At 47.6% G+C, this 14,597-nt stretch overlaps 1 protein-coding gene across 1 annotated transcript; it reads left to right on the top strand.

Moving 5' to 3' along the window:
- Positions 1–1,385: 1,385 nt before the first annotated feature.
- LOC140722270 (zinc-binding protein A33-like) lies at positions 1,386–13,650 on the top strand. Its single transcript, XM_073037073.1, has 6 exons — positions 1,386–1,796; positions 1,875–1,970; positions 2,836–3,069; positions 4,096–4,118; positions 4,219–4,337; positions 13,011–13,650. Exons 1-6 carry the CDS (start codon positions 1,386–1,388, stop codon positions 13,562–13,564), a joined length of 1,437 nt encoding a protein of 478 aa, XP_072893174.1. The 3' UTR covers positions 13,565–13,650.
- Positions 13,651–14,597: the final 947 nt, after the last annotated feature.

Genomic DNA, 14,597 nt, shown 5'->3' with positions numbered 1-14,597 from the left:
ACAGTTTTTAATCTATTCAACATACATATACTGTAATTGATTTACATATATATATAGATAGATATTGTACTTCTATATTATGTATTGCATTGAACTGTTGCTGCTAAGTTAACAAAATACAGTACATGACACATGACACATGCCGGTGAGAATAAACCTGATTCTGATTCTGAGATGGTGGAGGTTTATGGAAGATGAGGTGATGGATGCAGACACTTACGTGCTGGTAGGTTAGGACAAGAGGAACTCTATCACTGTTGAGGCAGAGGGAAGATGAGGTGAGCACAGATGTTCGGGAAATGAAGGAGATGCAGGTAAGGGCAACATCAGTAGCGGAGGAAAGGAAACCCTGTTCTTTACAGAGGAGGACATACCTGATGTTCTGGAAGGGGAAACTGCATTCTGGGAACAGATTCAGTGGAAATGAAGGAGTTTAGAAAAGTTACAGGAGACTGGGTGGGAAGAGGTATAGTCAAGATACCTGTGGGAATCAGTAGCTTTATAAAATATGTCAGTTGACAGTTTGTTTCCAGAGATGGAGGCAGAGAGAAGGGCAAAGGGGAGGGAGGTGTTTGAACTGGACCAAGTGAGTTCAAGTGGAGGGTGGAAGTTAGTGGCAAAGTTGATGAAATTGATAAACTCAGCATGGGTGCATGAAGCAGCACCAATGCAGTCATTAATGTTTCTGAGGAAGATTTGGGGAGCGTTACTGGGGAAGGCCTGGAACATGGGCTGTTCTTCGACAGGCATTACTGGGGCTCATGTGGATACCCGTGGATAGCCCTCGAGTCTGGAGAAGGTGGGAGGAGCAGAAGGAAAATTGGTGAGTATGAGCACCAGCCCTTCCAGCTATAGGGGAACTGGTTTGTCTTTTATTGAGAAAGAAACAGAGAGCTGTAAGGCCTTCTTGATGGGGGATAGAAGTTATAACTGGACATCCATGGTGAAGATGAGGCGGTCAGTGCCTGGGAATTGAAAATTGCTGAGGAGATTGAGGGCATGAGAAGTGTCGCGGATGTGGGTTGGGAGGGATTGACCTGAAGGGTTTAGAATGAAGTCAATGTATGAGGACAAGTTCAGTGGGGCTGGAGCAGGCAGGGACATCGGCCAACTGTCTGTCTCGCTTTTCAGGAATTGTCCCTTTCACTTGTACTTTACACTGAACCAGGCTCCGCGCTCCGGGTTCATTTATATTCAGACCTCTTTAATGTGTTTCTGATCCCACCCTGACGTGGAAATTGCCGCGATTCCTGCCCAGAGAACACTTGGAGCAACGTTGTTCATCCCCGAGACTGCAGCGCCCCTAGTGGACATTCCCGGTACTGCAGGGTTCAGCAGCTCCCGAAAGTGAAAGGATCCTGAACCCGGAAGTACCGGGAGTTAACATGGCTTCGAAAGGACAGGTCGAGAGTTGGACCGAGGAGGTAATTTGTCCCATCTGCCTGGATTTCTTCACCGATCCGGTGTCACTGGAGTGTGGTCACTACTTCTGCCGCTCCTGTATCACACAGTGTTGGGAAAGGGAGGAGAGAAACTCCTGCCCGGAATGTAGAGAGGAGTTTGCAGACCGCACCCTCAAGGTCAATCGGGTTTTAGCAAATCTGTCTGAGAAAGCTCGGAAACTAAACCTGAATCCTAAAGAGAAGGAAAGTAAACTTCACTGCGAGAAACATGAGGAAGAACTGAAGCTGTTTTGTGAGACGGACAGGAAACTGATCTGTCTGATCTGTAGAGATGCACTGGAACACAAGTCTCACAACTTCATGCCGATTAACGAAGCCGTTAAAATTTACCAGGTAAAACTAACCCGCTTTCGATCGTCTGTTTATGTTGTCTTTTTGTTTTGTCTAATCCATTAACTCTTTAATTCCCAGGATCGGGTTAAATCTTCCTTGGACTCTCTCGTAAAAAGGAAATCAGACTTTCAGGAAATGGAGCAGCAACAGAAAGAGAAGATTTCTGGAGTTCGGGTGAGGCTTCCTGTGCAGAGTTTACAAATTGTGTAGTTTTGTTCCCTTTAATGCAGAATAGCAGAGTATCGCAGCTCCAGTAACCTGGGATCGATCCTAACCTCTGGTGCTGTCTGTGTGGAGTTTGCACGTTCTCTCTGTAACCAGTACCTTCTTTTAGCCGACAATCAACTCAATGTGGGATTTACAGATACTGTAGTTGTAAACTGATTTAAACCAGACGGATGTTTTGATTGTTCAGTAAATTGGCTACTGTAATTAACCCCGTGAAGGGGTATTGTATGTGAATCAGGTGGGAGTTAATAGGTCAGTGAGGAAGACTGGGTTTCAGGGAAATGTGATTGAATATCTGGGAACCACTCACTTGCTGCCTGTTATGCCACTGGAGTTTGGGACAGCAATGAAGGTCCTCCATCTCCGGCAGTGTTCATGTCTTCATTCAACATGTCAGTAGCTGCTTCTCGGTTTTCACTACTGTCAGTCATGCAGGTCCTGAGTGGAGACTCAGGAATAACATGGCACTCAGATGTAGAAAGACTCTTCATTGTTTCCGTAACAGTTTTGTTTTACCAGTCAGTATTGTTAGCCCTGAGCTGAACCCATGAACCTGGAGGACCAGTGGACCACTCTTACTCTGGCCTCTACCCTTTGACCTGTTTGGTATGGGTGAACCTACCAAGAATCAAAGCACAAAGCCCACATTCCAGCCAACAGAGTTCTTTGGGTCATTGAGGCACACAAGCCTCCAAACCCAACGGCAAGGTTGTGGTCCTCTTGGATGATAATGGGCTGGACAGACACTTCCATATCATAAGGAAATACATCAGGGCCAAATAATAAACCAGCCTCTCCTTTCATTCGACAGGAACAGTCACAAAGCGTTCAGTCCCACATCACATCCCAGTTTGATGAACTGCGCCGGATAATCACCGAGAAAGAGCAACGTGCACTCCGAGATCTCAGGGAAGAAGAGGAGAGGATTCTAAATCCAATGGAGAAAAATCTCCAGGAGATTCAAGAGAATTTAAATGCCATCTACAAGGAAATCTCAAAGTTACAGGAACAGATGGATCAACAAGACAATATCATATTCCTCATGGTGAGAGATTTCAGTTTGGTCCTGTAAAAGTACATAGGCACAAAATGATGTATTTTAACTCAGTGTGGGATTTACAGATACTGGAGTTGTAAACTGATTGAAACCAGACGGATGTTTTGACTGTTCAGGGTTGTTGTCTCCAAACCGGCCTCTCACAACATCTGTACATCGCTGGACAGTCTGCATCCTTCTCAGGAATGTTTACTCTGATCGTAGCACTGAGCCAGTGATCACTTCTGTGATTCCCACATATAATATCCCCTGAGACTCAGAGTAACATCTCATTACAGTCACAGACTGTGAGTGTGTCTGGTGCAGTGGGTGTGAGGGTCTCTCTGTTGATCGGTGGGAACTGAGGTTGAATTCCAGAATGTGACCTACACATCGGATTTACCATCTATATCTGGTTTGTATCAGGTTCATTGTTTTGGTGAATTTTGCACTGTCTTTTGTTTTTCAGAAATATTCTTCATCAGATTATATCCCAATTTCATCAGAGACAGGACTTTCAGTCCATTCTCTCCTATCAGTTTCCCTGGTGCACAAGCCTCCTCCCACCTCCTCACCACACCCAGTAACAGTGTCCCCAACTCCATGGTCCCTCATGTGTTTATCCAGCTTCCCCATTACATTCAATCTCTGCTGTTCCACTTCAGCCACTCCTGTAGCAGTGAGTTCCACATTCTCTTCACTACATTTCTTGTGGGATTTATTAACAACCAACTGATGTTTTATCTTTGACTTATTGTCTCTACACAAGCAGAAATATTTTCGATCAGATACATTCAGAATTTTAAAACCTGTCCAGTCTCTCCTGTAAGTTCCTTCTCTCAGTTATCGTATAATTCTCATAAATATTCCTTGTACTTTCTCCCATGGTTCAATGTCCCTCTTTCTCCATTCGTGTTAGTGGGAATGAGTTCAGTGGGAATTTTCAGCAGTTTTTAATAACTTGTCTCAGATTCCTGCTGTTCGGATGCCGACAGTCATCTCAGTCAATTGAGATCTGTGTATGATTTATTTCAGGAGGAAGCTCGTCGGAAGAGGAGGTAGGACATGGTCTTTACTGAAACTCTGTATGGATTTGTAAAATAGTTCAAATATCACAAACTGATGCTCAGTTTATAACCATCTGTATAATATTTACAGGATTAGTGATGATATCCAGACATTGTCAGTGACAGATGGTGCCCTATTGGTTGAAAAATTCGATCACCCCTATTTGCTCGACATAGCATCGGAAGAAGTGATTGGCGGCATTAAACACGGTAAGACATAAGATTCATTTGTGCTTGTTTATGAGACACTACTAAGTCATAATTAGATGCCAAATATGGCTTGTCAATGACCTTCTGAAAATCCAAGTACACGACATCAACTGGTTCTCCTTTGTTTATCTGGCTTGTTATTTCTTCAAAGAATTCGAACTGATTTGTCGGGCAAGATTTTCCCTTGAGGAAACCATGGCCTATTTTATCATGTGCCTCCAAGTTCCCTGACAACTCCTCCTTAATAATCAACTTCACCATCTTCCCAGCCACTGAGGTCAGACTATCTGGCCTAGAGTTTCCTTTATTCTCTGTCTCTTCTTGAACAGTGGAGTGACATTTTCAAATTTCCAGTCTTCCAGAACCATTGAAGAATCTAGTGATTCTTGAAGGATCGTTACAAATGCCTCCATGATCTCTTCAGCCACCTCTTTCTGAACTCTGGCATGTACACTGTCTAGTCCAGGTGACAGCTACCTAAAGATCTTTCCTTTTCCCAAGAACCTGTTCTCTAGTAATGTTAACTTCACGCCCGGCACGTCGCCTGAAACTTGGAACTTCCACCATACTGCTAGTGTCTTCCACAGTGAAGACTGATGCAAAATACGTCTTCAGTTCATCCACCCTTTCATTGTCCCCCATTACTACCTCTCCAGCATTGTTTTCCAGCAGTCCGATATCCACTCCTGCCTCTCTCTAATCCAGAGATTAGGACCACCTGGGTACTAATTTCTGGATTGCTGCCTGTGCCACGTGCCAGTGAGGGTAGAAACACGATGATCTGGCAGGTAAATGTGTGGCTGAGAAGCTGGTGCAGGGGGCAGGCTTCAGGTTCTTGGATCATTGGGATCCCCCTGGGGGAGGTATGACCTGTTCAGAAGTGATGGGTTGCACCTGAACCCGAGGGGGACCAATATTCTTGCGGCCAGGTTTGTTGGAGCTATTGGGGAGGGTTTAAACTAATTTGGTAGGGGGGTGGGAACTGGAGTGAAGGGACTCAGGATAGGACGGATGGTAAAAAAATGGTAATGATAGCCTGCAGTCAGACTGTCAGGAAGGACAGGCAGGTGATGGGACTCAGTTGCAGCCATCAGGCTGAGTATCAAAACTTTAGGGATGCAGAATCAGAAAGGACAGCAAATACGGTATTCAAGCTGTTGTATCTAAATGCACGTAGTGTAAGAAATAAAGTGGATGATCTTGCTGCACGAATACAGATTGCCAGGTATGATGTTGTGGCCGTCACTGAATTGTGGCTGAAGGATGGTTGTAGTTGGGAGTTGAATGTCCAATGTTACACATTATATCGGAGTGATAGGAAGATAGGCAGAGGGGGTGGTGTGGCTCTACTGGTAAAGAATGGCATCAGATCAGTAGAAGGATGTGACATAGGATCGGAAGATATTGAATACTTGTGGGTTGAGTTCAGAAACAGCAAGGTTAAAAAGACCTTGATGGCAGTTATACACAGGCCTCCAACAGAGCTGGGCGGTGGACCACAGATTACAACAGGAAATAGAAAAGCTGTGTCAAAAGGGCAATGTTCTGGTAGTCATGGGAGATTTTAACATGCAGGTTGATTGGGAAAATCAGGTTGATAATGGATCTCAAGAGTGAGTCTGTTGAATCCCTAAGAGATGGCATTTAAAGCAGTTTGTCATTGAGCCTACTAGGGGATCAGCTATATTGGATTGGCTGTTACGTAATGAACCAGAGGCGATTAGGGAGCTGAAGGTAAAAAACCCTGAGGAACCAGTGATCACAGTATGATTGAGTTTAACTTGAAATTTGATAAGAGAGAAAGTAAAGTAGCAGTCGCCAACCCGTTAATCACGATCGACTGGTCGATCTTTGAGACTTTCCCAGTAGATCCCGAAAAAAATTCAAAAATAAATACACAAATACTGTTGAAAGATTGTTTCCGGGTTGCGGGGTTTTGTTCCGTTCTTTCTGCCCAGTGTGCGTGTGTGTAGCTCCCCCGCATTACACAGTGTAATTCAACACGTACAAACACACTGGATGAACTCAGCAGGTCGGGCAGCGTCCGTTGAAATGAGCAGTCAACCTGCTGACTGCTGAGTTCATCCAGCTTGTTTGTACGTGTTGATGTGACCACAGCATCTGCAGTATACTTTGTGTTTACACAGTGTAATTCAGTGGTCCCCAACCACCGGGCCGCGAGGAAACGATATGAGTCAGCTGCACCTTTCCTCACTCCCTGTCTTGCCCACTGTTGAACTTGAACCCACGCGAGGTCATCAGTCGCCTAAATGCAGTGATACCCTCACGCCAGGAATCACTGGTTCGCCTCACGCGGCCGGCGAGAAGTGCCGTTGGTACTGGCCTGGAGCGCGGAGAGGTGGGCGCCGCCTCTAAACCTGTTCACCACACCGAATGTTCGTGGGGAACCCGGTGCTAAAATATTCGCAGACGATCTAATTCGGGCTCAGGGTTCCGTAAGTAGCAGAGCAGCTACCTCGCTGCGATCTGTTGATACAAACTTTTGTCGGCCGATAGATCCTACAAGATGGGTGGGCACCCTGTCACTCTCCCCGCTCTGTCGCTTTCTCCGGACTGGAACCGGCACGGGGACCTCCGGCCCTGACCTTGTCCTCTCACCCCACCCACGACCAGCCGCACCCGGCCAGGGTGTCTGGCGGAGGGCGGGCGGGCGGAGGCTGCAGTTTGGGCCTGGAGGCTGTCTAATGAGGCAGTGAAATCCTCAAAACTGCTTCGGTACCTTGATTCCAAGCACCCCGCACTTAAAGACAAACCCGCTGAGTTTTTTGAGCGGAGAAAACGTGAGCAAGTGGGACAAAAGCTAAGTGCCGAGAGCCGCAAAAACTAAATTGTGCAATAGACTGGACATAAGGAACCTGCTTCGAGTATTGCTGTATTCTGGTCGTGTTTAATCCCCCCCTCCCCCCCCGCTGGCGGCCGGTCGGCAAGAATATTGTCAATATTAAACCGGTCCGCGGTGCAAAAAGGGTGTGCACCCCTGGAGTTTATACATTATTTCTACTTCCGGGTTGCAGGGTTTTACTTCCGGTCTTTCCTGCCCCAGTGCGCATGTGTGTAACTAATCAATCTGGGGGTCGATGTCGTCTTTGACTGTGGCCGAGGTAGGGTATCTTGGGCTTAAAAAGGTTGGTGACCACTAAAGTAAAGGCTGATGTAGCAGTATTTCAGTGGAGTAAGGCAAATTACAGTGGTATGAGAGAGGAGTTGGCCAAAGTAGATTGGAAAGAGCTGCTGGCAGGGATGTCAGCAGAGCAGCAATGGTGTGTGTTTCTGGGGAAATGAGGAAGCTGCAGGACGTGAGTATGTTTTCATTTCTTCCAAAAGTGAAGAAATACTCAAATTGTAAAATAGTACACCCATGACTGACAAGGGATGTCAAAACTATTGTAAAAGCAAAAGAAAGGACATACAACAAAGCAAAAATTTGTGGGATGATAGTGGATTGGGAAGTTTTTAAAAACCTAAACAGAGCAACTAAAACAATCATTGGAAAGGAAAAGATGAAATGTGAAAGCAAGCGAGCAAATAATATCAAAGTGGATGGTAAAAGTTTTTTCACGTATGTTAAAAATAAAAGAGAAATGAGAGTGCCAGAAATGAGACCGCCAGAAAATGAGGCAGGAAAAATAATAACAGGGGACAAGGAGATGGCGGATGAACTAAATAACTATTTTGCATCAGTCTTCACTGTGGAAGACACTAACAGTATGCCTGATGTTGTCGTGTGTGAAGGAAGAGAAGTGGGTGCAGTTACTATTACAAGAGAGAAGGTGCTCAAAAAGCTGAAAGACCTAAAGGTACATAAGTCACCTGGACCACAGGAACTGCACCCTAGGGTTCTGAAAGATGTAGCATTAAAGATTATGGTGGCATTAGAAATGACCTTTCAAAAATGATTGGAGTCTGGCATGGTGTCAGAGGAGTGGAAAATTCTTTAAGAAAGGAGGAAGGAAATTATAGACCAGTTAGCCTGACCTCAGTGGTTGAGAAGAAGTTTGAGTCAGTTGTTAAGGATGAGGTGATGGAGCACATGGTGACACAGGACGTCGTGATACAGGACAAGATGGTATAAAATCAGCATGATTTCCTTCAGGGAAAATCCTGCCTGACAAACCTGTTGGAATTCTTTGAGCAGATTACAAGTAGGATAGATAAAGGGGATGTAGTGGATGTTGTATATTTGGAGATTCAGAAGGCCTTTGATAAGGTGCCACACATGAGGCTGCTTCCCAAGTTAAGAGCCCGTGGTATTATAGGGAAGTTGCTGACATGGTTAGACATTGGTCCCTCCCAACTAATCAATGCACACCTAAATTATTGGTCACCTTAGTTGGATTATCTCGCCCAGCCCCATGCTTTAAAAGGTGAGATTTGCCCTTAGCTCGCCCTCTCTTACAGGCAACCACATTGGAGGTAAGTGCATTGATTTATGCTTGGTAAGGTCTATCGTTTGTCCTGATAAGGGAGCCACAACTATCCAAGGTCAAGGGGGATAGCTGTTGTAGTGCCTTTCCCTTGTTCTTTGTTTGTGTAACCGTACCCTGTCCCCACACCGCTTCCTGTGTATTGTAGTTGCTTGTGTTGACCCGACTTGCCCTTGTAAATAAATTCCTTAGTATTAAAACTGTGTGTGTCCAGGCCTCTACTGTTGAGACTCAAAGAACCAGTTATTTTCCATCACAACAGCATATAAAACACTTAAGAACCAATGTTTCAGCGCCGGGTTCGATACAGTGACAGACCACTCCCAAGTGTGCTCTTCACCGTGCCGGTTTGATGTGGAGGATCAAAAACCCAAAACCCAATAATTAAACCACTGCGTTGCTTAGTAATCATTGTAGCTTTCATCGGGGCAGAGCCTTTCTCACTTTATCCTTTAAAATTGTTCCGATCGTTGACCGACTGCAGCCTAACGCTTTACAATGACCGATGGCATTTCACCACTTTCTGGGTAAACATGCCCACCTGCAAGGTCATTTCCGAGTAAGAGATCAACATTGTCTATCGGTAGTTCAGATCGCACCCCTATTGTGACTGGTCCAGATACCAAGTCGCATTTCAGAATTATCTTATGCAAAGGCACGGTCTCAGTCCCCTTTCCAATACCTTTGATAATATTCACCACCATATCACCATATAACAATTACAGCACGGAAACAGGCCTTCTCGGCCCTTCTAGTCCGTGCTGAACACTTACTCTCAACGCCCCCGACTTTCAAATCTCCATCTCAGCACCGAACTCCAAAACACTCTTTCATATCAGTGACTGAAAAGCTCCAGTATCGCTCCAGATTCTCACTGGAACCGGAGTTGATCCCTCCTTCACAGACACAAACCCATTTGAAATAAATCTCTCAAATCCCTCTTGAACTCGGTCAGACCCCTCCTTCTTCAGCGGTGTTTCAACCGTCTGAACGCAGGCATTTGGGGTTCTCTCTCTCTGTGTCCTGTTTTCCCTTTTCATAGCAAAACAATTGGATGCCGCATGACCAGGCTTCCCACAAAAGTAACACTTGAAACTGGGAAAATTTTCTTTTGACTGCTTCCCTTCCTCCTGACTTTTATCACTAGTCCCCGGTTTACTCTCTGGTTTAGCCGGTGGGTTATCTTTGTTATCCCTGCTACTCCTTTGGTAGCTCTTGCTCGGGAAAAACTTTACCTTGTGGGTTAAAGCAGACTCGTCTGCTAACTTAGCAGACTCTGACAGGGTATCAGCCTCTCTCTCATTCAGGTACGTCCTTATGTTGTCAGCGACCCGGGTTCATGTCCCGTTACTGCCTGTCAGGAGTTTGTACGTTCTCCCATGACCACGTGGGTTTCTTCCAGGTGCTCTAGTTGCACAGTCCAAACCTGTACTGGTTGGCAGGTTAATTGGTCATTGTAACTTGTCCCATGGTCAGGCTGGGATTAAATCAGGGGTTGCTGGGTGGTGGGGGTCATTGTAACTTGTCCCATGGTCAGGCTCGGATTAAATCAGGGGTTGCTGGGTGGTGGGGGTCATTGTAACTTGTCCCATGGTCAGGCTCGGATTAAATCAGGGGTTGCTGGGTGGTGGGGGTCATTGTAACTTGTCCCATGGTCAGGCTCGGATTAAATCAGGGATTGTTGGGTGGTGATGGATGTCATTGTAACTTGTTCCATGGTCAGGCTCGGATTAAATTGGGTTGCTGGGTGGTGGGGGTCAAAGGGTCGGAAGGGCCTATTCCGTACTGTATCTCAATAAATAAATTACAGCTGATGAAAGTGCAGTAGACATCGTCTCCATGGAGTTTAGCGAGGGATTGGACAAGGTAGCAGAGAGTTAGATGACATGGGATACGGTACGATCTGGAATAGGATACAGAGTTGTCTGGGTGGAGTCCTGTGACCAGTGGTTGTTCTGCAGGGATCGGTGCTGGGTCCACTGTTTTTCATCATTCATATGAATGATTTGGAGAGAATGTAGGTGAAGTGTTTAGTAGGTTTGTGAAGGACTCTAAATTTGGTGGTTTCATGGACAGTGAAGAGGTTATTTATTTATTTAGAGACAGTGTGAAACAGGCCGTCCCAGATCAACGACCCGCTCCACCCAGCACCCCAACTATTTAAAACCAGCCTAATCACGGGGCAATGTACAATGACCATTTAACCTACAAACCGTTATGTCTTTGTACAAGCGTTACAGAGTGATAGAAACTAACAACACAGGCCCTTCAGCCCATCTGGTCTATACTGAAGCATTTAAACTACCTGCTCCCATCGACCTGCACCGAGACCATGGTCCTCCAACTCCGACCATCCATGTACCGTCCAAACTTCACTTAAATGTTTAAATCGAGCTTGCTTGCACCACTTGGGCTGGCAGCTCGTTCCACACTCTCACAACCCTCTGAATGAAGCAGTTTCCCCTCATGTTCCCCTTAAACTTTTCATCTTTCACCTTTAACCCATGACCTCTGGTTGTAATCCCACTCACCCTCTGTGGAAAAAGCCTGCTTGCATTTACCCTATCTATACCCCCTCATTATTTTGTATACCTCTATCAAATCTCCCCTCAGTCTTCTATGTTACAGGAATAAAGTCCTAAACTATTCAATCTTTCCTCATGACTCAGGTCCTCCAGTCCCAGCTACATCCCTGGAAATTTTCTCTGTACTCTTGCAAACTTATTTACATCCTTCCTGTAGGTAGGTGACCAAAACTGTACACAATATCCCAAATTAGGCGGGCCCAGGTCTCAGACAACTTCAACGTAACATCCACCTACCTGTAACATCACTTTCGATGTATTCTGGACCTGTGTTCCCAGATCTGCTGTAGAACAGAGTCCTCAGTGCCCGACCATTCACTGTGAAAGACCTACACTGGGGTCCTACCGAAGAGCAACAGCTCACACTTGTCTGCATTAAATTCCAGCTGACACTTTTCAGCCCATTTTCCCAGCTGCTCCAGATCCCACTGCAAGTAATGATGGGCTTCCTCGCTGTCCACTCCTCCCCAATCTGAGGGATGAATCCGGAGCACCCGGAGGAAATGTACAAGGTGACAGGGAGAATGTACAATCTCCTTACAGATGGTGTTGGAATTGAACTCTGAACTCTGGAATGCCCCAAGGTGCAACAGTATTGTGTTATCCACTACATAACCCTCTTGCTCATGGTTTATCCAAGATTACAACGAGATCTTGATTAATTGGGTCTCTGGGCCATTGGATGGAATTTGATTTTAATTCAGAGAGATGAGGGTGTTGCATTTTGGAAGGTAAACCAGGACAGGATTTACACATCAATCGGGGGCCCTGGAGAGTGTTGTGGAACAGAGAGACCCTGTACAGTTCTGGTTATCTTTCTACAGGAAGGATGTCATTAAACTGAGAGGGTATAAAACAGATTTACAAGGATGTTACTGGGACTGGAGAGTTTGGGTTATAAGGAGAGGCTGAATATTCTGGGTCTCTCTCATACCCGGTTCCACTGCTATCTCCCGTCTTTCTTTCCAATCGAGGAAAGGTCTCGGCTTGAAACAGCGACTGTACATCTCCCTTATCACACGCTGCTTGACCCGCTGAGATTCTCCAGAATTTTGTGTTTGTTGATCGAGGAAAATCCGCTCTCCATGTCGAGGAAAAACCTCGGGACGATGCCGGTTGTCCATCCGCTGTATTTGGGTAAAACCCCAGGAAAGGGTCCTGTACCCCATCCAACTGCGCCTGAGGCCCAGCGGCCACTCCCCACGGTCCCGGGGCCGCGCTGCCCGAGTCTCCCCCCCGGTCCCCGGGGCCGCGCTGCCCGAGTCTCCCCCCGATCCCCGGGGCCGCGCTGCCCGAGTCTCCCCCCCCCCCCCCGATCCCCGGGACCGCGCTGCCCGAGTCTCCCCCCGATCCACGGGGCCGCGCTGCCCGAGTCTCCCCCCCCCCCCCCGATCCCCGGGACCGCGCTGCCCGAGTCTCCCCCCGATCCCAGGGGCCGCGCTGCCCGAGTCTCCCCCCCGGTCCCAGGGGCCGCGCTGCCCGAGTCTCCCCCCCGGTCCCCGGGGCCGCGCTGCCCGAGTCTCCCCCCGATCCACGGGGCCGCGCTGCCCGAGTCTCCCCCCCCCCCCCGATCCCCGGGACCGCGCTGCCCGAGTCTCCCCCCGATCCCCGGGGACTCTCTAATTCTCTGCTTCGCCCCCCAGTCTCTGTCACCCTGGATGTGGAAACGGCGCATCCGTGGCTCGAGGTGTCTGAGGATCGGAAGAGTGTGAGATGGACCGAGACCCGGAGGGATCTCCCTGACACCGGGAAGAGGTTCACAGTCGGGGCTTGTGTGCTGGGATCGGAGGGATTCACATCGGGGAGACATTACTGGGAGGTGGAGGTGACGGGGAATCGGCGCTGGGGTCTGGGAGTCGCCGCAGAGTCTGTGGAGAGGAAGAGACGGGTCACACGGAGTCCGGAGACCGGATTCTGGATCATCGCGCGGGTTGATGACGTGTTACATCGGGATTATGACGTGATGCGGGTTTACACCTCCCCTGAGTCCCGTCTCCCTGCCGGTCCCATCCCCGGGAGGGTGGGAGTTTATCTCAGTTACGAGTCCGGGACAGTTTCATTTTACAACGTGGAGACCAAGTCCCATCTCCACACCTTCACTGGGAATAAATTCACGGGGAAACTTTATCCTTTGTTCTGGCCTTGGAATGAAAACGAGTGGCTGAGAATGTGCTCCGGTTCCGCTCCGGGTCTGTAAACGGGTCGGATCCGGAACCGGCGTCAGGAGTAAGTCAGTGTAAATATAAATGTGCGGAGAGTGAAATAAACACGATTTGAGAATTATCGATCCATTAATTTTAACTCGTTCACCGCATCCGTCAACGGAACAGAAACACTGCGGATTCAGCAGCAGCCGCGGGCGGCGGGTCCTGAGCTCCCCGGCTCCCCCGGGTGCTAAAGTCCACCGGGACTGACAGGGTAACTGGGGCAAGTGGTGGTGGTACTGACTGGGAGAGGGAGGTCAGGGTGAATCTTGGTAACACGGGACATGTAGTGGTGGTAACACACAAAGCGCCAAAGAATTGGTACAGAAAGGTGGAAGGAAGGGGGAGTAAAAGCTGACAGCTGATCCGGATGAGGGAGGGGTGGAGTGTGGAAATGTGTCAGAACCGGGGAGGGGAGAGGTGGGTGGAGTGAAAAATGATGGAATCTGGTTGGAGAGGAAAGTGGAGACTGGACTAAAGGGAGGGAGGTGGGGAGGAGTGTGTGGGGGATGGGAAAATGGACTTACAGAAGAATATACCATCCTCTGAAACACTGGTTGTTTCCAAATTTACATCCCCATCCCCAGTGACATTCTGGCCATCCGATAAAGGGATGAAGGGGGTCGATGTTTCTGAGTCCCATCATCACAGTACCAGAAATACCCGGGGCTGAGGGCTTGGACCAATTAAAGTCACAGTCCATCTCTGTTTTGGTGAAGGACACATCCATTTCTACATGTGCCGGGACAGCCATACACACCCAGCAGCTTGAGTGTTGGTGGCAGGGAAAGGACACGATCTCATCCAACCGCCATGGTTAGACACCGTCTTACAGTGAGAGGTGTGAATCCACGACGGTTTGTCTCTGACCTTGATGGCTGTGTTAGTGACCAGCAAAACCTGAAATGGTCCTTTAAATAGAGGTTGCAAACAGTTCTTTCCTTCAAATGTCCACACCCTCAGGTTCCGTAGCTTATTGATCAGGACCGTAGTAATGATAGTGTTAAACGCTGAGCTACAGTGAAT

Source organism: Hemitrygon akajei, chromosome 2 (assembly GCF_048418815.1).
Source record: "Hemitrygon akajei chromosome 2, sHemAka1.3, whole genome shotgun sequence".
Classification (NCBI taxonomy): Eukaryota; Metazoa; Chordata; class Chondrichthyes; order Myliobatiformes; family Dasyatidae; genus Hemitrygon; species Hemitrygon akajei.
This window is presented reverse-complemented; position numbering and strand designations above follow the sequence as displayed.

Bases quoted from the DNA above. Each gene is read 5' to 3' on its own strand.
- LOC140722270 (XM_073037073.1), top strand. From the start codon at position 1,386: ATGGCTTCGAAAGGACAGGTCGAGAGTTGGACCGAGGAGGTAATTTGT. The intron at 1,971-2,835 runs GTGAGGCTTCCT...TTCATTCGACAG, and splicing joins AGAAGATTTCTGGAGTTCGG to GAACAGTCACAAAGCGTTCA. The intron at 4,338-13,010 runs GTAAGACATAAG...TTCGCCCCCCAG, and splicing joins GATTGGCGGCATTAAACACG to TCTCTGTCACCCTGGATGTG.